This window comes from Dromiciops gliroides, chromosome 5 (genome assembly GCF_019393635.1).
Source record: "Dromiciops gliroides isolate mDroGli1 chromosome 5, mDroGli1.pri, whole genome shotgun sequence".
NCBI classification, from domain to species: Eukaryota; Metazoa; Chordata; class Mammalia; order Microbiotheria; family Microbiotheriidae; genus Dromiciops; species Dromiciops gliroides.
In genome coordinates this window covers 102,384,512-102,407,646 of record NC_057865.1, presented here as the reverse complement: position 1 = coordinate 102,407,646, position 23,135 = coordinate 102,384,512, and the positions used below count along the sequence as shown (strand labels likewise).

At 39.3% G+C, this 23,135-nt stretch overlaps 1 protein-coding gene across 1 annotated transcript; it reads left to right on the top strand.

The window, feature by feature from the left end:
• Nucleotides 1-2,770: 2,770 nt before the first annotated feature.
• Nucleotides 2,771-8,494, top strand: LOC122728540 (trypsin-like). The gene is made up of 5 exons (XM_043967227.1): nt 2,771-2,821; nt 4,082-4,244; nt 4,944-5,200; nt 7,100-7,236; nt 8,262-8,494. Exons 1-5 carry the CDS (start codon nt 2,782-2,784, stop codon nt 8,412-8,414), a joined length of 750 nt encoding a protein of 249 aa, XP_043823162.1. The 5' UTR covers nt 2,771-2,781; the 3' UTR covers nt 8,415-8,494.
• Nucleotides 8,495-23,135: the final 14,641 nt, after the last annotated feature.

Genomic DNA, 23,135 nt, shown 5'->3' with positions numbered 1-23,135 from the left:
TACACAATTTTGAGGGCATTGATAGATGAATTTCAAGGTATAAGAGGGAACTGATGGTATAGATGGTTTAGTGTGTGGGGGGTGGAATCTTAGCACTTTTTCTATCCCCAAAAATGGCAAATAAAAGATTTTAACAATCAGCAACCCATGGACTGTCTGAAAATCTGTACTTTTGACTAGACACTTGTGTTACTTCTTCTGAGATAATGGATCCCTGGATACCCTAAATTATTGTTGTTGTTTGTCCTTTGTTTTTGAAGAGGACCAATGATATCATGAGGATGATGTCTTTACTTGTCTAACTAAATATCAATGGTAGAGAAGAATCCTTCTTGACAGCAGACTGTACACTTAGTTATAAGATTGAATTCTTAGGACATTACTGGCTTAGTCAGACAAATACACTTGTTCACAAAGGTATGATAAAAGGATTCATCAAAGATCCTGTTGAAATAGAGAAATAATATATCTATAACATTCCTCTAATTTGCCAGTCAAGCAATCTGTCAAAAGAATAGATGGGTTAGGTCTGGCATAATTCCATATTGGTAATTTCTGCTAACTCGTAACGGTCACTGCTTTTACAAACATCTGTTTATTAATCCTGAAGCTTCACTAATCTATCACTTAAAGAAAATGCCTTCTTCCTCTTTTCTAAAATAACAACAAAACTTCCAGTCCTGTAGAACAATTCCTATTCTCTAATTTTTTTCTTTGATCAGTTGAAGCAATTCAACAATCACAACCACAACTTCTGGAAGTTTTCAGTGTGAAGACACATTATGGCATGTAGTTCATCCAGTTCTCTCCCCCATCTTAAATTATGGTGAATTTATATTTTTTGTTAACCAATTTTGGCATTAGTTTATTAGTCTAAATAAAAGTGACAATGGAGACAATGATTTTTATGGTCTCTGATTTTGTACAGTTCTGGATTTTAAGGACTAGAAACACAGTCATACACATAACCAAAACCCAGACAATCAGATCTATAAATACTATATAGACCAATTCAGAGTGGCTTAAGGGGTCAGAGTCTATGAGGTTTTACCTATAGGAGAGCTAGAGACTTTTACAAATGCAACAAGCTAACATAATAAGACCCTTTGCAATGAAACTGGTTATTTAATTTGGCAATCATGGGTAGGTGAGGAAGGATAAATATAGAGGTTTGGGGTTTTGTTTGGTTGGTTGGTTTTTTGGTGTCAGGGTCTGTAGCCATAGACACCCATCATTACAAGCATTGTTTATATTTCCTTTCTTCCCTCTGGGCAAAAGGGTTTGGTCTAGCTAGACATATCAGTTTCCCATCCAAAAAGCTCATTCTTTCCTGGCACCCAGATATACAGATTTGGTAGTCCGCCAAAAATCTATTCTTAGTTCTTTGGGGTTTAGGGGTGAGGGGAGAGGCTAGTCTTTCTTTTAATAGCTTGTCTCTACTTTGATAGGCTCCAAACATTCCTCTTCTCCCACCTGTAGAACTCACCTTCCTACAACATCTACCTACCCTAATCTCACCTCCCACCCACAATTATACTAGATATGGAATCTCTCATGCTGACAACATCCAGCTTCCTAGTTGGCGCCTACTTGTCTATGACATCGGCAATAAGAAACCAATCAGAAGTGACTGAGTAAGACCTTGCCCATCCTTATAAAACATTTGGCCCTCTTCTGCATCCATGAATAGTTCTGTTGCGTGGGAATGCCCAGGTGTGCCCTCATGGAACTGGAAGGAGTGGCAAGAGCCTGGCATAACCTGAATACTGGGTCTGGATGGAGCCTTCCATATAATCATCCACCCCTTTCTTCTTTCTGCCATGGTTTCAATATTATCTCATCCAAGGTATGGATTCACTTTTTGGCCAACTCAAGGATATACCCTGCCCCTCTGAAGATCTAGTTGTATCTTTATCTTTGGGTAACTGTAACCCCAATATATTTTTTCCCTCTGTTCCCCATTTTCCCTATTATCTTTCCTCTAATTTTCCTGAGTGTTTCAAGTTAAGTGCTTTTCTCTGTGCCCATCAAAAACAAGTCAAATACAGATCTTTTGTTTTTAACATAATTTAGCAGATTTGCTTGTCCTGTAAAAAATCTCTGAATCCCCAAAAGTGTGTTCAGAGTACCAAGATATCAACGCTTAGGGGCTGGGACACTGGAACCAGACTGTTTTCTAAACCCTGCTTCATGTTAGTGTCTTTATTTTCTGAAAATCTAGAATTTAGTCTGAGAGAAAAGACCTCCTGCTTAGGTCCAGGGACAGGATAACTTCTTAATGATCCAAGATCCCTAAGTAAGGAAATAAGTTGCTTATCATAGCCCTGCTCCTTCATTTGATTCTTAGTCAAAAAGCTTTCCAGTCACAGGCTGAATAAACCTCCAAGATGTCAGCACATTGAATACAATTCCTTGAAATTTATTCAAGTCCTGCTTCATCCTCTTCCTTTGCCACCACTTCTCTAATCTTAGCTGTGAAGAGTAGAAGTCAACAGAGAAATTCCTTATTGGCCTTTATGGGAGGCCAGCTGGCCCATCATGGGAGTCCTTAGTAGGACGACATGTTCTTTATGTCCACAAATTCTTCTGGATTATCTCAAATGATTAATATCTAAAGTCACTGTTTCAAATGCTGATGCAAGACCTTGGGAAAAAAGAAAGCTGGCAGGTGAGTGTGCTACAGGAAATAAATGACCTCCCCATCTCCACACACAAGCTTCTTTCATCTGGGGAGGTATAAAACAGGGGCTTCCGACAGCAGTAAGTTGTACCTCTGCAACCATGAAGTCCCTGCTGATCCTAGCCTTTGTGGGACTGGCTGGTAAGATCCACTCATCCATCTCTTCTGGCCCCTATCATTCTCACTCCTTCAGAACTTCCCCTCACTCATACTGTCCTTCTGTCACCTCCCTTTCCAGTGACTCTGGCTCTCCACATCCTCGCTTTATGTACCTAGCTTCTCTCCTTCTCACCTAACAGCCCTTCTTTGGTACCTTGTATAGGTTTCACCTTTCTATTCTTCATTGAAAGTCTATCTTCTCTCATAGGTTCTTTAGAACATGGGTTCTTTACTTAACTGAACATCTAGTCAGAGAGATAGAAGTCAGAGCAGGTGGAAATAGAAGCTGGGGGGAGGGGAAGGAGTAAGAAGGCAGGAGGGACGTAACCTTGACCAGATGTAGGAAAAAAATGAGTTGGACAGGAAAAAAAAGCCAGTGAACAAAGTGACAGATCCTGAATAGAGAAGGTACAGGAGAAGAGAGGAGGATAGGGGGTCTTGCTCAGAGTTTGTTCTGTCTGAGGTAAGATTACAGAAGTGTTTTCACAATCTGACCACCAAAGGAAGAGAGATGAGAAAAAATAGAACCGAACTCAAGAAGATTTTGTTGATTTAATTTATTTATTATTCTATTTACCTGTTTATTTATCTATTATTCATTCATTCACTATTCATTCATTCAGTTAACTTTTCTGAGGCTATGGCAAAATTACCTGACACTAAAAAAGGCTAAAGGTCAAGAGAGAGCAGAACAGGAATGGTCAAGGTGGTGGGAGACACTGATTTACAGATGGAGCTTTCAAGATTTTGAAAACCTGGCCTAATAGGAGGGTATTTATAACTATTCTTTCAAGTGAGTCCAGACATAAGTCTGAAGCTATTGTCAGATTTTCTCTTTTGTAAGTTCTGAAAAGATGTGAGAGTCAGAGAGACAAAGACAGTTTCATTGACCAATCAATTGGTACTCTGCCTATCTCTCTCTCTCTACCCCTGGTCATTATTACAATCACGACTGTTCACATTAGTGAACCCAAAAGAACACAACCATAGTAATGATTCATAGAATTCAGGCCCACACCCCTCCTGCCTATTCCCTGCTGTAATATTAAATGGTTGATAAGGTTGATGAGGATAAGGAAGGGTAAAGCAATTTTGTTGTTAATGATGGTTAAAATTCAAGTAGTCCTCATATAATCTCAGAATTAGGAGTAACCTATGCATGATAAATCACTGAAATCATCACTAGTGGTCAGGTCTTTAACATCGCTAATTTGTTATTTGCTTGTTGCATTTCCTCCCAAGTTGCTTTCTCCTCTGATGATGATGAAGACAAGATTGTTGGAGGTTACACCTGTGAGAAATCCCTCCCCTACCAGGTGTCCCTGAATGCTGGCCGCCGCCATATCTGTGGTGGGTCCCTCATCAATAAAGAATGGGTGCTATCTGCTGCTCACTGCTACTCCTTGTAAGTGACAGAATCTGACCAACCCCTAGTCAATTTTTTCTTGCCAAAATCTTACAGTTTTTAATGATGCTATTTGGCACTTTCCCTGTCTGGTACATGCAGATTACTTTCTCAAGGAAAATATTCATGATGCATATGCTGACATAAGCAATAAAAAATGTACAGAAAAGAAATGTTATATTCCCATTGCACATTTCCTTATTTAGGAGTTGCTTGGTTTGGATGTTAGAGAGCTTAAGGAGAAATTTGTACAAAATAGGAAAGAATAGAAAGAAATTGTGAGAATTTACCCTCTTTGTCAACAGAGCTATCTAGAATAAACAGGAATAGGGTGGAAGAAAGGTGATGAGGGAAGCAGGCCAGGTCAAAAAGTAATCTTAATGGTATTTAGCACCCCATGGGTTAGCAACCATCATCAGGACTGGATAAAAGACAAATCTTTTAATTACTATCTTCTCCTCCACTGTTATTAGTAGTAAGACAGGGGCATGGGGTGGGGGTGGGGGTAAGGGGGCCACCACATCATACATACACACATTCCCACCTTCTCCACATTTGCTTGACTTTTTATCTTGAAATGTTCTATAGTTGATTCATGATCAACTGAGTCCAAAACTCTAGATAGTATATATAAGCAGGGCCGAGCAAAGAATACTCCCTGAAGACACTTTTATTATTGATCAAGATTTTCCTTCCCAGACAAGGCTTCCAAGTGAGACTTGGAGAGAGTGACATCAGAGCCTTTGAAGGAAGTGAACAGTTCATCTCTGTAGCTAAGGTCATCCTGCATCCAGGCTTCAACAAGAAGACAGTGGACAATGACATTATGCTGATCAAGCTGAAAACACCAGCCATTCTAAATAGACGAGTTGCTCCCATCTCCTTGCCCCATTCCTGTGCTTCCACAGGCACAAGGTGTCTCGTCTCTGGTTGGGGCAACACCGCGAACTATGGTGGTGAGTTACATTGCCAGCTAGGTGGAATCAAGAAGCCAATAATTCAAATGCTGCCTCAGTTATGTGGCCATAAAAAAGCCACCTTAACAGGTTCAGCTTAATTTTCTTCATCTGTAAAATAGGAATAATAATAGCATCTACCTCCCATAGTTGCTCTTAGGTAAACCTTAAATTTTTATATAGATTTTAGTTATTATTATTATCCTGCCCCACGTTCCTCCTCTTCTACTGGCCCCTTAGGTCATCTTCTTCTTTCTTCTCTTCTTCTTCTTCTTCTTCTTCTTCTTCTTCTTCTTCTTCTTCTTCTTCTTCTTCTTCTTCTTCTTCTGCCTTTTCTTCTTCTCCTCCTCCTCCTTCTTTTTCTTCTTCTTCTTCTTTTGTTTGTTTTTGTCGGGCAGTGAGGGTTAAGTGACTTGCCCAGGGTCACACAGCTAGTGTCAAGTGTCTGAGGCCGGATTGGAACTCAGATCCACCTGAATCCAGGGCCGGTGCTTTATCCACTGTGCCATCTAGCTGCCCCCTCTTCTTTCTTCTTATTTTCTATAGTGACACATCCCTTAGCCCTTGCTAAATCTCAGGATTTCCCCTAGGACATTGGAAAGAACGTTCCCAAAGCCCTTTTTATGCAGGACTTCTTCCTTGTCTTTTACCAACTGCCACCAAACTACTCAAAATCTCCAAATGATATTGAATGATCCTCCTAATTATCTGAACCAGCTTCTGGAAGATTTTGCTTCCTTTAACTCAACCAAGAAATAGTTATTAGCTTAATAAATAAAAAGGATAGAGCAAAATGAAACAAAATGATGTATGGTCTTGACAAATTACAAAAAGGAGGCAGTCTCTAATTTAATTATTTCACCATGTTTCTGTAATTCTGTTCTTCCTCCTGACCCAACTCGAGGCCTATAGCCAAGACTATTCCCTGAGTAACAGTAAGGATAATTCATTCTCCCTTTAGATCAGAGGTTTTTAACTTAGGGTCCTTGAACCTTTTTTCAATATTTTAATAACTATTTCAGTATAATTCATTTCCTTTGAAATAATGGATATTTTATTATATGAATTTTAAAATATTATTCTGAGAAAGGGACCATAGGATTCACCAGACTGCCAGAGGGGTCCAGGATACAATCAAAGTTAAGAACCCCTGTTTTCTGTGAAGTTATATTCCTTTGCCCCTAATTAATGTTTCAGCCTAACCTTAGCCCTATCCAGATAACTCCAAATGACTGGATCATTTGCAAAGACCAGTGGGAAGCCTCAGGGGCCTTGGAATAGGAAGACCTGGATCTGAATCCCAGTTCCTATACTTCTTAGTTCTGGACTTTAGGAGCCTTCCAAAGCTCTCTGGGCCTCTACTTCTTCATCTGTAAAATCAGTCTTTCCCTACTCTCAAAGTCTTTTGTTTAAATATTTAGTGCTCCTTCCAGTGCCCAGAATTAATTAACCATGTTTTTTTTTTTCAGTTTTGACTTTCATACCCCTCATTTTGCCTCTTATCAAGTTCTACTAGTTAAACAAGTCCTCTACCCACTGGTATAGTCTAAAGACCATAACCTTACATTTAGCCTCTTTTAGTCAAACAAACATTCTTTGAGTATCTCCTTTGTGCAAGGAAGATGAAGAAAAAGTAGAAAATACAACCAAGCCCTTATCTCAAGAAGCTTATAGTTGAGAAGAGAGGATAAGACAAGTACAGGAGGAGTTTCATAAGAGAGGTACAAATAAATTGAGAGACCCAAGAAAGGAAAAATGCAAACTACTTTCCCTTTCCTGGATTAAAACTCTCTCAGTATCTCCCTATCTTCCCTGATCTTAGAATTTAGCATCCTAGCCAATCTTCCTACTCAGATTGATTGACCATCCTTTCTCCACCCTCCCCCGTTTTCTTCACAGTTACCTACCCCAATCGGCTGCAGTGTTTGAGGGCTCCTATTCTGTCTGATGATGAATGCCAGGCCTCCTACCCTAGAAAGATCACAGAAAATATGGTTTGTGCTGGCTTCCTAGAAGGAGGCAAAGATTCCTGCCAGGTACAGTCCTGTTTTTCTGCATCTTGGGGCCATAAGTACCTGTAAAGAGCTTGTCTGTGAACAGAGGAAGAAGAAGAAGGCAGTAACCATCCAGGACTCTGGGAGTGGAAAGATTAAGGAGTTTTCCCCTGTTCAGTCCTTTGCTCCCTAGAGCAGCCCCAAATTGTGGAGAAACAAGGCTCATATTCAAGAAAATCACCTAATCTCTGTGTTGGAAGATACCACAAAGGCCATTTAGTTCAATATGTACTTTACCAATAATCTCCTCCACAACATCTGCACCAGAGTGGTCCCTGAGTCTCCACTCCATTCCTAAAGAGTTATCCTTTACTAAAGGATATCCCAACCCACTTTGGCTCTTCGGCCCCAGGTCCTTGATTTCCATTTGGTAGAACTGAACATGGGGAAGAAAATTAGGGTGCAGAGGTGGGGAGAGTTGGTGGGAATGGAGGTAAGAAAGTAGTTGTGAAAATCTCAGGGTACATCAAGTAGAGAATTAGGCTAGAACTGGGATTTTTAACTCAATATCTGTGTACTTGTTATAAAGATAGATGGGTGAATGTATCCATGGACGGATGGATGGATAGATAGATTTCAATATAATTGGTATCCTTTACAATCCAATGAATTTTATTTTATGCATTTAAAAATATTATTCTAAGAAAAGGTCAATATGCTTTAGCAAATTGTCAAAGGTGTTCATAAAACAAAACAGAAGTTTTAAAATGCCTGCACTAGGGGCGGCTAGGTGGAGCAGTGGATAGAGCACTGGCCCTGGAGTCAGGAGGACCTGAGTTCAAATGTGGCCTCAGACACTTGACACTTACTAGCTGTGTGACCCTGGGCAAGTCACTTAACCCCCATTGCCCCACCAAAAAAAAAAAGAAAATGCCTGCACTAGAAGATCCCTAAAATTTCTTCTAATTCTAAAAGTCTATGATTTCAACCTTTAGATTAATGTAGAAGCTGCAATCCCTTCTCCTCCTTTACTATGATCCTCATTCATCCATGTTCTCTCTCCCCAGGGAGACTCAGGTGGCCCTCTGGTCTGTAATGGAGAACTCCAGGGTATTGTCTCCTGGGGCCTTGGCTGTGCTGTAAAGAACAAACCTGGTATATACACCAAGGTCTGCAATTATGTGGACTGGATTGAGGAGACAATTATTGCCAACAGCTGAAGGCTCCAGCACCTTCTTTTTGCTGCCTCCATTTGGACTCTGACTTGAACCATCAAACCAATAAAGTGATAACCCTTTTATTGCTTGTATCTTTTCTTGATTTTCTCCTACTCTCAATAAAAATGGATTCTTCAGGCAACACAATACTTCCAGAGGGCAAGCAGCCCCCTCTGAGAGGCCATGTCACCTATTACATCACCTTCAAACCCAGACTGCAGTGTAAGTGGAGTTTAGCACATGACCAGATCACCTAACTTGGAATCATCCATGACACTTGGCAGATCGAGGGGAGAGGGGAGGGAACCTGCTTCTGGTCTCTGTTGGCCCATCTTGTGGTGAAAAGAAGAAAACATTTTCCATTTGTTGCAAATCCAGAAATGTCTGAATCCTTAAAACTACCTGACTTAACACTGTCTTATTTTTCCTACACTTGACTACAAAGGAGAAGTCCTCCTTTGCTCTAAGAGGGTAACTCCATCTTAGGTGATCTGGATATGTGCTAAACCCCTTTATAAGTGAATTTCTTAAATTCTGAGAGATCTCCAAGGAAAGAGGTTCTACCTCCTTGATCATCCTATTGATATTTCAAATTCAATAAATCCAAAATACCCATGCCTCTTTCAAATGTCCCTACTTCTATCAAGGGCACCACCATCCCTCTTGTCTCCCAGGTTCTCAAATGCAATATCATTCTTAACACGCCCATCCTTGCTCACCCCCAGTATCCAATCAGTTTGCAAATTTTGTCCATTCTATCTCCATAAAATCTTTCACATCCATGCCTTTGTGTTCCCCTCACACAGTCACCTCTCTAGTTCAGGCCCTTATTAGCTCTCACTTGGACTATTGAAATAGACTCCAAATTGTTCCTCCTACCTTAAGTTTTGCCCCATTCCTATCCACTGTCCACATTATTAGCCATCCTTCACTCAGTGATTTTTCCTAAAGTGCAAGGAAAACCAGACTCTCTCCCATCGATGAACTCCAGTTACCTTATCATCTCTAGGATCATAAATATAACTCTTCTGTTTGGCATTCAAAGTTCTTTACAACTTGGCTTCAAATTGTCTTCCCAGACTTATTGCCCATAACTCCCTTTCAAGTGGTTTATGGTCCAGCCATGCTAGCCTTTCTACTATTCTTAATACATGAAACTGAATCTCCCAACTCTGCTCCTTTGCATTGACTGTAATGTATTCCATCCTCACCTTTGAGTCTTGGAATCCCTAGTTTATTTCAAAACCCATATTAAGCACTGACTTCTACATGAAATCTTTCCAGGCTCCCCCCAAAAGTTTTATTACCCTCTACCCCATATATACATATGTGTGTGTTTGTATGTATGTGTGTATATATTTATGTATGTGTCTGTGCATGTGTGTATATGATATGAATACATATATATGTATATATATGGGTTTGTATAAAAATATGTATATTTTCTCCCCTGATAGAATATAATTCCAAGTACAAGAACTTTTGTCTAGGTCCAGAGCCTAGAGCAGTAGTAGGTTCTTAATAAATACTCATTGATTAATTGATAACTATTTTCCATGTCAATTATACCAAATATGGATTTTCAAATATATATAAGTTGGGGCAGCTAGATGGCACAGTGGATAGAGCACCGGCCCTGGAGTCAGGAGTACCTGAGTTCAAATCCGGCCTCAGACACTTAACACTTACTAGCTGTGTGACCCTGGGCAAGTCACTTAACCCCAATTGCCTCACACACACAATATATATATATATATATAAGTTTATCTTGATCCCAAGCCAATAATTTAGTGATATCAGATCCTTGCCAAGTAGAAGGTGACAGGTCAGGGGCACTGAATTTTAAGAATTAGAAGGGAAAGCTTTCCAAAACTGTAGGAGGCTATCAACTTTCCTCTTTGTTGCCTTCAAGCAGCACCTGTGAGTTCTAATACCTTCATAGTGGCTGCATTCTGATCTTTTCCATGGGACTGATTTACATGAGAAGAAAAGCAGTTGACGGTCATATTGTGCATACTATGTGCCAGGCATTGTACTAAGCACTTCAAATTGTTATCTCATTTGATTGATCCTCACAACAACCCTGGGAGGTAGGTGCTACTATTATCCTTATTTTACAGATGAGAAAGCAGAAGCAAACACATGTTAAGTGACTTTCTCAGGGTCACAACATGAGTGTCTGAGGCAGAGTTTGAACTCAGGTCACCCTGAGTCCAGGCCTGGTATTCTATCAAGCTACCTAACTACTCCAGGACCTGGCCAGTAACTCTAGCTATGCCTCTTTGATCTGCTTTTGTCTGCTTGGTCTTGAATCCTGCCTCCTTGCTGTTTCAACGAGCTTTCTCTTCAGTATTGTCTCTCCTGGGTTATCACACATAGTAAAAAAAAACAATGGACAGAGCAAAGTTCTAATCTACCTACCATTCCCCTCCACACTCAATTAGAAGGACCAAGAAGAGAAGATTTTAAGAACATTACAACTAGCTCCAAGCAAGGATTTATTTAAAAAAGCAAGTAACTGTTAAATGAGAAATGGGGTAAAATAATGCATGAAGGTTCTTTTCAATTATTAAGCAATATAAAGCAGCCATCACAGTGAAGAGACCAAAAGAGACTAGAAAACATTCCAGCCAGTATTTAAAATCTATGACTAACTGTGAGACAGGGAAGCCAAAGGTAACACTGTTTTTGGAGAAATTAATTCTCTGTGAAACATGACATGGCTTGAGAATGGTGATAGAAGATAGTACCTTACCAAAAAAAATGATGGAGAGGAAAATGAGCTTGCAGAAAGTTTGGCATGAGACTCTACTAAGCCAGCTCATCCTAGGGACATTAATTGATCAACATGGAAGAAGGACAACAAACAAACAAACACAAATGGAACAAATTTTTCACAGATCTTCTAAAATGATCTATTCTCATAGTCCATGAAAGTAAAAATACCAGAGTTTTTGATGAATGAAAATTGCAAATGACCCAAAGAGATGAACAATGGGCATAAGTTGGCCATAGCATATTGTCACTGATGACTCAGAAGACTCAGAAGAGTCACAGAACAGATCATTCCAGAAATGTAAGATCAGAAGAAGAGATTGTCCAGTCAGGTAACAAGACTGAGAAAAAGTAGATAGATGACCCAAATGCTGAACTTATATGAACAAACTAAGATACCAAAGGAAGGGTACCACTGGTATAGCCTTTGAGGAAGATTTATTGGAAAATATGGAGAAGAATCATGAGGATCTGTGAAAGGGTTGCAACCTAAAACAATGGAGGGAACATTCACATAGATCCTATCACAAATCCATTGAAATATTACATTCCACTTCTACTCCCCAGGAATAATAGACATAAGGTGTTTGCGTCAGACTTCAATCTCTCCCCACCTTTTTTTAGAACATTATTCATTCATTTAACAAGGCAAGTGGAGTTAAAAGTGACTTACCCTGGGTTACACAGCTAGCAGGCATCAAGTGTCTGGTTGGATTGGAACTCAGGTCCTCCTGACTCCAGGGCTGCTGCTGTATCTAACTGCTCCACCTAACTGCCCTCCCCTTTTTTTTTATTTGACAAAAATAAATTTTATTAAAAGCCAAAGAGTCTGAGCAAGACTTCCCATGCACAAATTGCTTTACAATTTAGGCACCTTCAAGATTAACTGATATTTAATTATACCTTTTTGTATTTTTTGTATTTGTATCTCCAGGACTTAACACAGTGCTTGGCACATAGTAAGTGCTTAATAAATACTTTTTCATACATTCATTCCTTTTGTGCTCTTTCTTTCCCTATTCCTCTTTTCCCTTCCAGAGGCTTAAAAATCATTCTACCCTGACAGTCCCAGGCAGGGAAATGTCACAACTTTTCTTGCTGTTAGTTTTCTAACATTTAAATAACACTGTATTCCAACTGTTTCCCTGAATTCAAAACATTAATAGAAATGCTCACCTCCTATAATCATATCATATGCCTGCTTTTTTAGCTTTCCCTTTACACTAGTTGTTATGGAGTCATCTAGGGAGTGTCTTAGCCCTGACACCATGAATCCAGCATAAAAGAAAGCATTAATTGCTGGGCTCTTCTACTGAGGTAGGGACATAATTGCCTGCATCAGTGAGCCAAATGGTCTTTCCCCTTCTTCCATCAAAAACATGAATTCAGAGGTTGATCTAACAATTATGCCCCAGAAATGAGAGACCATCATTGACATCTTGTAGATATTTCTACCACACTCTCTCAATGGAGTCTCATTTTCTTTGAGTTCCTGGCTCAAAGACCATCAGCATCCTAAATGGCTCTGGGAACAGTAATAGAAACAGTAGCTGTATGATGACCAGCACTGGAGTGGCCCTCTCCCTGCCCTCCTCCACACAGAGACTATTGAAAAAAGCCAGTAAAGTGGCATTCATTTGTACTGTTTTTAAGGGCTATTATATTTTTGTTTCTCAAATGATGATGTGATATCATGTCAGGGCAGAGTATCAGAATTGTATACAGTCTCAGAAATCAGCATCATAGGTAAGATATCCAAGCTCCTCCTCTTCTAGTATGGACTCTCTCAACATTCTTTGAATTCAAGAATGAAGAAGTCTATTCATTTTTTTTTTGAGAAGGGTATTGCTCAACAAGAATCTGATCCTATTCATTAATAAGAGCTAAACGCCATAAGTCAAACACCCAGTGCTCAAGGTTAAGGACTCTACCCAACACATTGTTAACAGGCTGAGTTAACACTAACTTCCCTAATGCTCTCAGAGAGTTTGCTACCCCCTTCTCTAGCTCCACCCCTTTTCAGGAGGTTTAAACCCTTTTTGTGTGCATCATATATCCCTTTGCCAGTCTGATAAAGTCTTAGGACCCCTTCCCAGAATAATATTGTGTCACCTACATTCATAATCAAAGAATATGCTAAATTTCAGTTAGGGATTAGTAAAAACAAAGATGCAGGGTTTTTTCCTCATCAAAGTTCATTGAGCCCCTGAAATCTAAAAGATCAGTAGTCCCCAGGTTAAGCATCTCTGGTTTAGGGTGTGGATTTATGGGGAAAGGAAAGAAATATGCATTTATAAAATACCTCCTATGTGTCAATTACTATGTTAAGCACTCATTTTATCTCCATATTATCTCTATTTTATAATTGAGGAAACTGAGCCAGATGGAGTTAATTATTTTCCCAGGATCACAAAACTAGTAAGTTTCTGAGTCTAGATTTAAATTAGGTTTTCCTCACTCCAGGTCCAGTGTTCTATCCAATGCACTACCTAGCTACCTAAAATACTTGGGGGGGGGCGGGGGGACTCTGTTCTGCTTCTGATCATTCCTCTATTTCAATGGAATTTACTCACACACATATAGGTATAACTGTATAAAGTCCTTTATTTATAAAATGCTACAAAAAAGGGAACAAAGCCGAATACATTAAACACTTAGCCTGACCTGGGTTGATAGCACCTTACCAAGCTAAGCACTCATTCCTCTAATTCAATCAGCAAAGCAAAACTCTGGACCTCTGGAGTCCAATTGATTTGTGCTCCAGTCCAGACCAAGTTCATCACCCCAGATACCTGATAAGTATGACCTCTGCCTAGTCATCAGTTCCTCCATCACGTACCATTGTCTTCACCTTTGCTCCGGTCTGTGATGAAGAGGTGGTTCTTCTCTTCACAAGGATAATCCATCCACTTGTGCTCTCAATCCTATACGCTCCAGTCTTCTCCATGAAGCCTCCTTTCAGGCCATGCCTCTAATTCTCTCATCTTCAGTTCTTCCTATTCACTGGCTCTTCCCCTGCTGCCAACAAACATGCCCAGGTCTTTTCCATCCTGAAGACAAGCAAAACAAAAATGGACCCTTCACTAACCTGGGAGTCACAGGTCACCACAGTAACAGTGTCCAGACTTCTAAGGGATCATAACTGCATTTGCTATGATCCTAAACTCATAGTGACAGAGAGCTGAAAGGGGCATTAGGAGTGATAGATCCACCCTCCGCTCCCATCTACACATGAAGAATTAACTCCCGGAGAAGTGAAATGATTCCCCTAAAGTCACACAGATAGTGACAGTAGAAGAATCTGAACCCAGGTCCTCTGCTTTCACATTTAGCAATTTTTGCACTGTCTGGTTCGACCTTTCTTATTTTATGAACCAAAAATTAGAACCCAAGGTCTGACAAAAGACACTCTTTTTACAAAGCCTTGCTAGAAGTGCATTTGTCTTGATATTAGGTTTCCTGAGAAAATCTAGGATATGTGACTATAGTAATTATATCTCAAGCTCTCCAAATCCAGGCAATAGAAGTGATTGGCAAAGAGAGAAACAATTCAGAACCTGCTACTGCCCCCTTGTGGAAATGGGAGGCAGCTAAGAACAGAAGCTAATTTTCACATTGAACACAAAATGTTCTCTACAACTTCCCCAGTAAGTGTCCATCCAAAACCTGACGGTGATGACAATGAGAACAACAACAACTGATGATAAGAACAACAGTAATAATAAAATTTTAACCACCTCTCTAGGCATACATAAAGAAAATCCTGAATGGCCAAAATGCCTGGGGAAATGAATTAGTCACAAATATCTCCTAATTGACTTAGCCATCCATGTCAAATACTCTCAATACACAGAAACACCCTTATAATGAAAATACTTGCGGAATATCCATCATGCGACACTCACACCTGAAAACAGAAGTTGGATTGGTTTTCTCTCTTTAAAAATAAGTCAGTTTGGGGCAGCTAGGTGGCGCAGCCCTGGAGTCAGGAGTACCTGAGTTCAAATCCGGCCTCAGACACTTAACACTTAACTAGCTGTGTGACCCTGGGCAAGTCACTTAACCCCAATTGCCTCACTAAAAAAAAAAAAGTTAGTTCTGCCCCCAAAAAGAGCAGGAGTAGCTTCAGACATACAATCCCACGGTAATAGCAATGGTCCTTTCCCCTGCTTAAATGGTCCAACTACATGCCACTTCAGCACACTGCTAGAGACTCAGCTCAACTTACCTGGAAATGATTTGTCAGTTTCCCCTTGCTTCCCGGGGCTTCCTGTGTTAGCACTAATTCTTCTAGTATACTTCCTTTTAAGCTCCCTCCTTTTAAGGTCTTCTTTATGAGAACGGGGTGTAGCCCAGTATGGATCTGGGGCAATTGCCTCATGGCAGCAAGCACATAGACATTTTCTCACAATCCATTAATAGATATCCTGGTTGCCAAATTGTTTACAACTGTCTCTAAGGATACTGCATGGTGCAAAGTAAAGAGCACTGAATTTTGAGTCATTTGTTCAGTTTCAGATACCATCTCTGTTCTTTAGTACTCTTCTCTGTGACCTTGGGCCTTAACTTGGGCCTCAATTTCCTCTTTTCTTTTTGGGGGGGAGGAGTGAGGCAATGAGGGTTAAGTGACTTGCCCAGGGTCACACAACTAGTAAGGGTCAAGCGTCTAAGGTCGGATTTGAACTCAGATCCTCCTGAATCCAAGGCCAGTACTTTATCCACTGTGCCACCTAGCTGCCTCGCGAATCATATTTTCATCTAAATCAGATGACCTCTGAAGTTCCTTCCAGCTTGAAACTGTGGACCCTGGGATCATCGTTTTGCTGTTAGTTGGCTACAACACCAGATATTAGATATTTTATGGAACTAAAGGCCCAAGCAGTTCACCTCCAATCTCCTACATCCAGAGCTCTTCCTACAGAGCTTCTTCCTTTGCTTTGAAGGTCTAGGCAATGCTAATAACTATACTAGTCATCTTTTCTGCTATCTTTGTGCTTTCAGGATAGAACTAGGAAGAGAATAATTGCCCCCCCCCCCAGTATTTTGTTATTGTTGATCTTTTTCTTACAGCTTTCCCACCAGGGCAGATATTTAAACTTAAGTAGTTTACCCTCTATTACCTTCAGGGTCAAATATAAAATTCTCTGAGTGGCTTTTTAAAGAAGTCCTTCATAACTTGGCCCCTTCCTACCTTTCTAGATTTCTTACTTCTTACCCCATTCCACGTAATCTACAATCCAATGACATTGACTTCCTTGCTGGGTGTTCCTCAAGACAGTCTTTTTTTTTTTAATAGTATTTTAATTTTCCCCCAATTATATGTAAAGACAATTGTTTTTGTTTGTTCTTTTCTTTTTGTGGGGCAATGAGGGTTAAGTGACTTGCCCAGGGTCACACAGCTAGTAAGTGTTAAGTGTCTGAGGCCAGATTTGAACTCAGATCCTCCTGAATCCAGGGCCGGTGCTTTATCCACTGCACCACCTAACTGCCCCTATAAAGACAATTTTTAATGTTCATTTTTTTTTAATTTGAGTTCCAAATTTTTCTCCCTCCCTTCCTTCCCCTTTCCTAAAATTATAAACAATTTTGTATAGATTATATATGTGAAATCATGTAAAACATATTTACATATTCATCAAGTTGTGAAAGAAGAAACAGACCAAAAGGAAAAAAAAGACATGAAAAGAATAAAATAAACTGAAAATAGTATGCTTTGATTTGCATTCAGACTCCATCAGTTCTTTCTCTGGATAAGGATAGCATTTTCCATCATGAGTGCTTTGGAATTAAGGCAGTCTCTTGACTAAGCATTTTCACTGATTGTCCTCCATGCCTAGAAAGCTCTCCCTCCTGGCTTCCCTGGATGCTTCAAGTCTCAGCTAAAACCCTACTTTATGTAAGAAACCTTTCCCAGTCACCCCTAAAGCTGGTGTATTTCCTCTGAGATTATCTCCAATTTAACCCGTATATATTTTGTTTGCACATAATCATTTGCATCTTGTCTCTTCTGTTAGATTATCAGTAGGGCTAGTTCTTGCCTTTCTTTGTAACCCCACTACTTAGTACAGTACTTAAAAGATTATTATTTGTTGTTGTTGTTGTTGTTCATTCATGTCCACGTATTTAGAACTCTGTGGACCATAGTACTCCAGGCCCTTCTATTCTCTACTATGTCTGAAAGTCTATCCAAGTTCATGTTCATTGTTACCATGACACTATCTAGCCATCTCATTCTCTGCTGTCCCCTTTTCCTTTTGCCTTCAGTCTTTCCCAACATCAGGGTCTTTTCCACTGGGTCCTGTCTTCTCTTCACCTTCACCTTCCAGTGAATAGTCCGAATTAATTTCTTTAAGTATTGACTGTTTTGATCTCCTTGATATCTAAGGAACTCTCAAAAGTCTTCTCCAGAATCACAATTCAAAAGCATTAATTCTGTGGTGGTCAGCCTTCCCAGTAGCCATACACTGCCATTGGAAAAAAACATCACTTTGACTATATAGACCTTTTTAAGCAAGGTGATTTCCCTGCTTTTTTAGTATGCTGTCTGGATTTCCTTACAAGGATCAAGTGTCTTTTAATTTCATGGCTGCAGTCACCATTTGTATTGATCTTTGAGCCCAAGAATATAAAATATGACACTACTTCCATTTCTTCTCTCTTTGCCAAGAAGTGATGGTACCAGTTACCAACATCTTGGGGTTTTTTACTTTAAACTTCAAGACAGCTTTTACACTCTCTTTTCACCCTCATTGGCATCTCTGAGATTGTTGCATTTCTCCCAGAAGCCTTCATTCTGACTTTTGATTCATCCAGCTTGGCATTTCACATGATGTCTTCTTTATATGAGTTAAATAAATAAGGTGAAAATATACAGCCCTGTCATACTCCTTGTCCAATCTTAAACCAATTAGTTTTAAAGATAGCAAGCATTCAATAAATGTTTGTTGACTCACTCATTCTTGTAAGCAAATTCATTGGGATTACGATGTTCAGGGTGAGGAGGTTGTTGGTGGCTCCTCTTCTTGGATGATCTTGAATCAAGGATATAGGTATTAAAATGTATTCCTGGGAGGAATTGAAGCCTTACCCCTTCTTCTTCCTCTGTGAGCCAGATTGAAATACTAGATCCACCAAAAATTCGTGTTATTTATCCTCAACTGGGCTTTCCTTGGTACATAGCAAAACTTTTATTCATGACTGCTTGCTTTTCTTTTACATTGACCGTATAGCTGTTTGCAAACCTTCTCCTCTCTCAATTCCCCCACCTAAAATCACTCTTCTCTCTCAGCCAATGACCTTGCCTCTGACTTCTCTGAGAAGATTGAAGCCACATACTCTAAGCTTTCTCATTTCCCTTTCTTTACACATCAAAATTCCTCTACTTCCTCATTCATTCTTGTTTTGCTTTTCCATCTTCTCAGAGGATCATGGTAGAACTTCAATCTTCTTTGATAATTCATAGTCATCCTCTTCCCCTCAAAGTTTGAGTGACCCTCAAAATTATAGCTATTCTTGTCCCTTTATCTCCATATACTTGCTCTAGACATGACTTCATCTATTCTCTTGGGTTATAATCCCACTTCCATGCAGATGACTCACATATCTACAATACAGATCCAAACTTAATATTTCCCCTAAACCCCAATGCCACATCTTCCACTATCTGCTAGACTTCACTTGTATGTACTACCAACACTTGAAATTCAATATACTCCAAACTATTTATTATCTTCTCCTCTCTGGGTATCACTTTCAATTACCATATGTCTTTTGATTGACACCACCACCATCCTCCAAGTCACCAAGCTAAACACCTCAGATTCATCTTTGTTTCCTCCTTCTACCTTGTCCTCCATCCAGTTGCCAAGACCTATCAATTCTATCACTACAAACACTCGCATATCTTTGTCCTCTCTACTCACACTACCACTAATTGCCACTTACCTAGAGTCTAATATCCTTCCCTTTAAAAAAAATCCTCCCATTTGTGTGCGTGTGTCTGTGTGTGTGTCTGTGCATGCACACATGTTGTCTCCCCTGAAAGAATGTAAGCTCCTTGAGGGAAAGGACAGCTTCATCTTTGTCTTTGGATCCCCAGTACCTAGCACAGTTCCTAAGTGCACCTAATAAAATGCTTGTCAATTGGCTGATTTACTGTTATAGTTCTTTACTGGCCTGCCTTTTTGTTATTTCTCCCCCCCTAAAATATATCCTTTGAATAACTTCTAAAATAATCTTTCTAAGACATTGGCTTGAAAATGTCCTTTTCTTGCACAAAAACCCTTGGTGACTAGGTAGGATTTTTAAATGTTTTTTTAAAAAAAATTTTTCTTATCTTTTTTTTATCCTATAGGATGAAAGAGAAGCTCTCCAGCCTTTCATTTAGGAATCTCTACAATCTAGATGTTCACTCACCATCCCTTTGATAATGCAGACCAGAATTTTTTAAAGAATAAAATTCAATAATCCTTCAGGGGGAAAATGGACACATAATGAAATAGAGGACTTTCAAGCATTCCTGATGAAAAGACCAGGGCTGAATGGAGAATTTGACATTCAAACACAGGATTCAAGAGAAACATATAAAGGTGGATATTAAAGAGTAATTATGAGTCTTAATAAAGTTAAACTGTTTACATTCTTATATAGAAAGGTGAGGCATGTTATTCCTAAGAACTTTATCATTATTAGGGCCTTTAAAAGGCATTTACATAGAAAGAGGTCATCAATATGAGTAGATGGTACTAAAATGCTTGGCAAAAAAAATGAGGGTGTGACAAAGAGGGATGCACTGGGAGAAGGGTAAAGGAAGAGGTAAAATGGGGGCATTTTTCTCAGATAAAAGAGGTGCACATAAAAGAGTTTTTACAGTGGAAGGAAAAATATTACTTATTCAATAGGGGAAAAGGAGGAAAAGAGGATAAGAGAAAGAGGGGTATGATAAAAGGAAGGTATGACAAGGGAGACAGTAGTTAAAAGTAAAATAGACTTTTGAGGAAGGATAGGATAAAAAGAGAGAAGAAGAAGAAACAGAATAAAATGGAGGGCAATACATAGTGATCATAACTGTGAATGTGAATAGGATGAGCTTACCCATAAAATGGAAGTGAATAGGAGAGTGGATTTGAAACTAGAATCCAACAATATGTCATATACCAGAGACACTCTTGAAAGAGAAAAACACACACACAAAGCTAAAATAAAGGACTAGATCAGGCTCTAATATGCTTCAGCTGAACTTAAAAAAAGGCAGGGATAGCAATCATGGTCTCAGACAAAGCAAAAGCAAAAATAAACTTAATTAAAAGAAATAATCAAGGGGCAGCTAGGTGGCACAGCCGGCCCTGGATTCAGGAGGACCTAAGTTCAAATCCGGCCTCAGACACTTCATACTTACTAGCTGTGTGACCCTGGGCAAGTCACTTAACCCCAATTGCTCCCCCCCCAAAAAAAAAGAGCTAATCAAGGAAATGACACTTTGCTAAACTGTACCATGGACAATGAAGTAATATCAAAACAATTTACAGCAGGTTTCTCTGATAAAGGCCTCATTTCTCAAATGTTAAGAGAACTGACTCAAATTTATAAAAATAAAAGTCATTCCCATATTAATAAATGGTCAAAGGATATAAACAGGCAATTGTCAGAAGAAATCAAATATCTATCCATAGTCATTTGAAAAAATGCCCTAAATCACCATTGATTAGAGAAAAGCAAATTAAAACAATTCTGAGATACATCTTCACACCTATCATAAATGACAAATGATGGAGGGAATAAGGGAAAAATAGGTACACTAATGACATTTTGATGAAGTGGTAAAGTGGTCCAACCATTTTGGAAAGGAATTTGAAACTATGTCAAACGGGCTATAAAATTGTTCAAAGCTTTTGTCCAAGCAATACCACAATGAGGTTTGTATCCCAAAGAGATCAAAGCAAGAGGGAAGGGATCTATATGTGCAAACATTTATATAGCAGCTCTTTTTGTGGTGGCAAAGAATTGGAAATCAAAGAAATGCTCATCAATTGGGGAATGGCTAAACAAGTTGTGGCATATGATTATGATGGAGTAGTATTGTACTGTGGGAAATGACAAGGGCAGTAGTTTCAGAAAAACATGGTAAGACCTTTGTGGACTTATGCAAAGTGAAATGTGAAGAACCAGGAGATCATTGTGCACAGTAACAGCAATGTTGTAATGATGATCAACTGTGAAAGACTTAGCTACTCTGATTGATACAATGATCCAAGACAATTACAAAAGATTCATGGTGAGAAAATGCTATTTAACTCAGACAGAGAACAATGCATCTTAAAATGCTCTTAAAAGAGCAAAATTCAAGTTTACGGGCATAGACTTCTGTTCCCTTTTCAGAAAAAATAGAATATTTGGTTTTGTCCAATCTTATAGTATCTCTCCCATTTTCCATGATCTTTCAAATAGCACAGTTAGTAGCTGACCACCAACACCTGATTGGATTATTTAATAGATAAGAATAGTATTTGTCTAGCCAGGTGGCTGCCACAGGAGCAAAGTGGTGTCAAGAGAAGCCCCTGCATTAGAGAGGATTTATGACCCCTGGAAAGGAGATCTATGCAAATCTTTAAAATTTTATATTAAGAAATATTTATTTGGTATTTTTTATATTCAAAGCATCATATAAACAAAAAATATGAGATATTCCACGTCTATCAAAAAACTCAATCTAGTAAATATTGTACATGGGATACATAAAGTTTTACATCATAGGAAAAAATAATTTATTGGAATCATTCAGTGGCACTAGCATGCACAAAGGCATGCTTTGTGGTATTATTCAGTCCTAAAAAATAACCTGCCACATTTACCCCAACTACCACTAAAAACAAACAAGCAAAATGACACCAACACCAGGAATCTAACTCAGTCTTCTTAAATGAGACATCAAAATCTTAAGACAAATCTAATAAGACAAAATTCATTAAGGATAAATGTCTTACACTTGTGTTAAAAAAAATTCACAAGCTGGGGGAAATGTAACTATTGTTGAGTCATTTTTCAGTTGTGTTCAGCTCTTTGGGGCCACATTCAGAGTTTTCTTGGCAAAGACACTGGAATAGTTGCTATTTCCTGCTCCAGAACATTTTACAGATGAGAAAACTGAGGCAAACAGGGGTTAAGTGACTTGCCTGGCTTCACAGGCCAGATTTGACTCAGGAAGAGGAGTCTTCCTGACTCCAGTTCTGGTACTCCATCTTCTGTACCAATGTGACTAGTAAGCAGTTTATTTCAGGGGGAAAAAGATGTAGGGTTCTTAGTGTATAGTAAGCTCACTAGGAGGCAATAGAATAATGTAGAAGTCAAGAAAATTAAAAGTAGAATTGAGGACAGGATAAGAAAGAGTCTTGCTGTCCTCTGTCCCGGCTAGGCCACATCTGCAGTACTGTATTTAGTTTGGGGCACCATATTTTTTTTGTTTTTGTTTTTGGTTTTTTTTTAGTGAGGCAATCGGGGTTAAGTGACTTGCCCAGGGTCACACAGCTAGTAAGTGTTAAGTGTCTGAGGCCGGATTTGAACTCAGGTACTCCTGACTCCACGGCCGGGTCTATCCACTGTGCCATCTAGCTGCCCCCATGGGGCACCATATTTTAGGAAGGATTTCAACACCTGGGGAGAATCCAGACTAAGGTTCTAGAGAATTCCAGACTAAGCTTTGAATTCATACCATGTGAGGGTCAAGGGACTAAAGCAGGGATGTTTAGTGTGAGGAAGACTTAAGGGGGATCAATGTCTTCATACGTTCAAAGGCCTGTCCCATGGAAGATGATTAAGTTTGACTCCAGAGAGCAGAACTAGGAAGAGTGGGTAAAAGTTATAAAGAGATAACATCAGTTTTGATGAAAGGGAAAAACCTTCTTTGAAATTAGATGGAGTCAAAGGGCAGTGGTCTGTCTTGAGAAGTCATAG

Coding starts and splice junctions, on each gene's coding strand:
- LOC122728540 (XM_043967227.1), top strand. CDS start 2,782: ATGAAGTCCCTGCTGATCCTAGCCTTTGTGGGACTGGCTG. Junction 2,822..4,081: donor AGCCTTTGTGGGACTGGCTG/GTAAGATCCACT, acceptor TTTCCTCCCAAG/TTGCTTTCTCCTCTGATGAT. Junction 4,245..4,943: donor GCTGCTCACTGCTACTCCTT/GTAAGTGACAGA, acceptor TTTCCTTCCCAG/ACAAGGCTTCCAAGTGAGAC.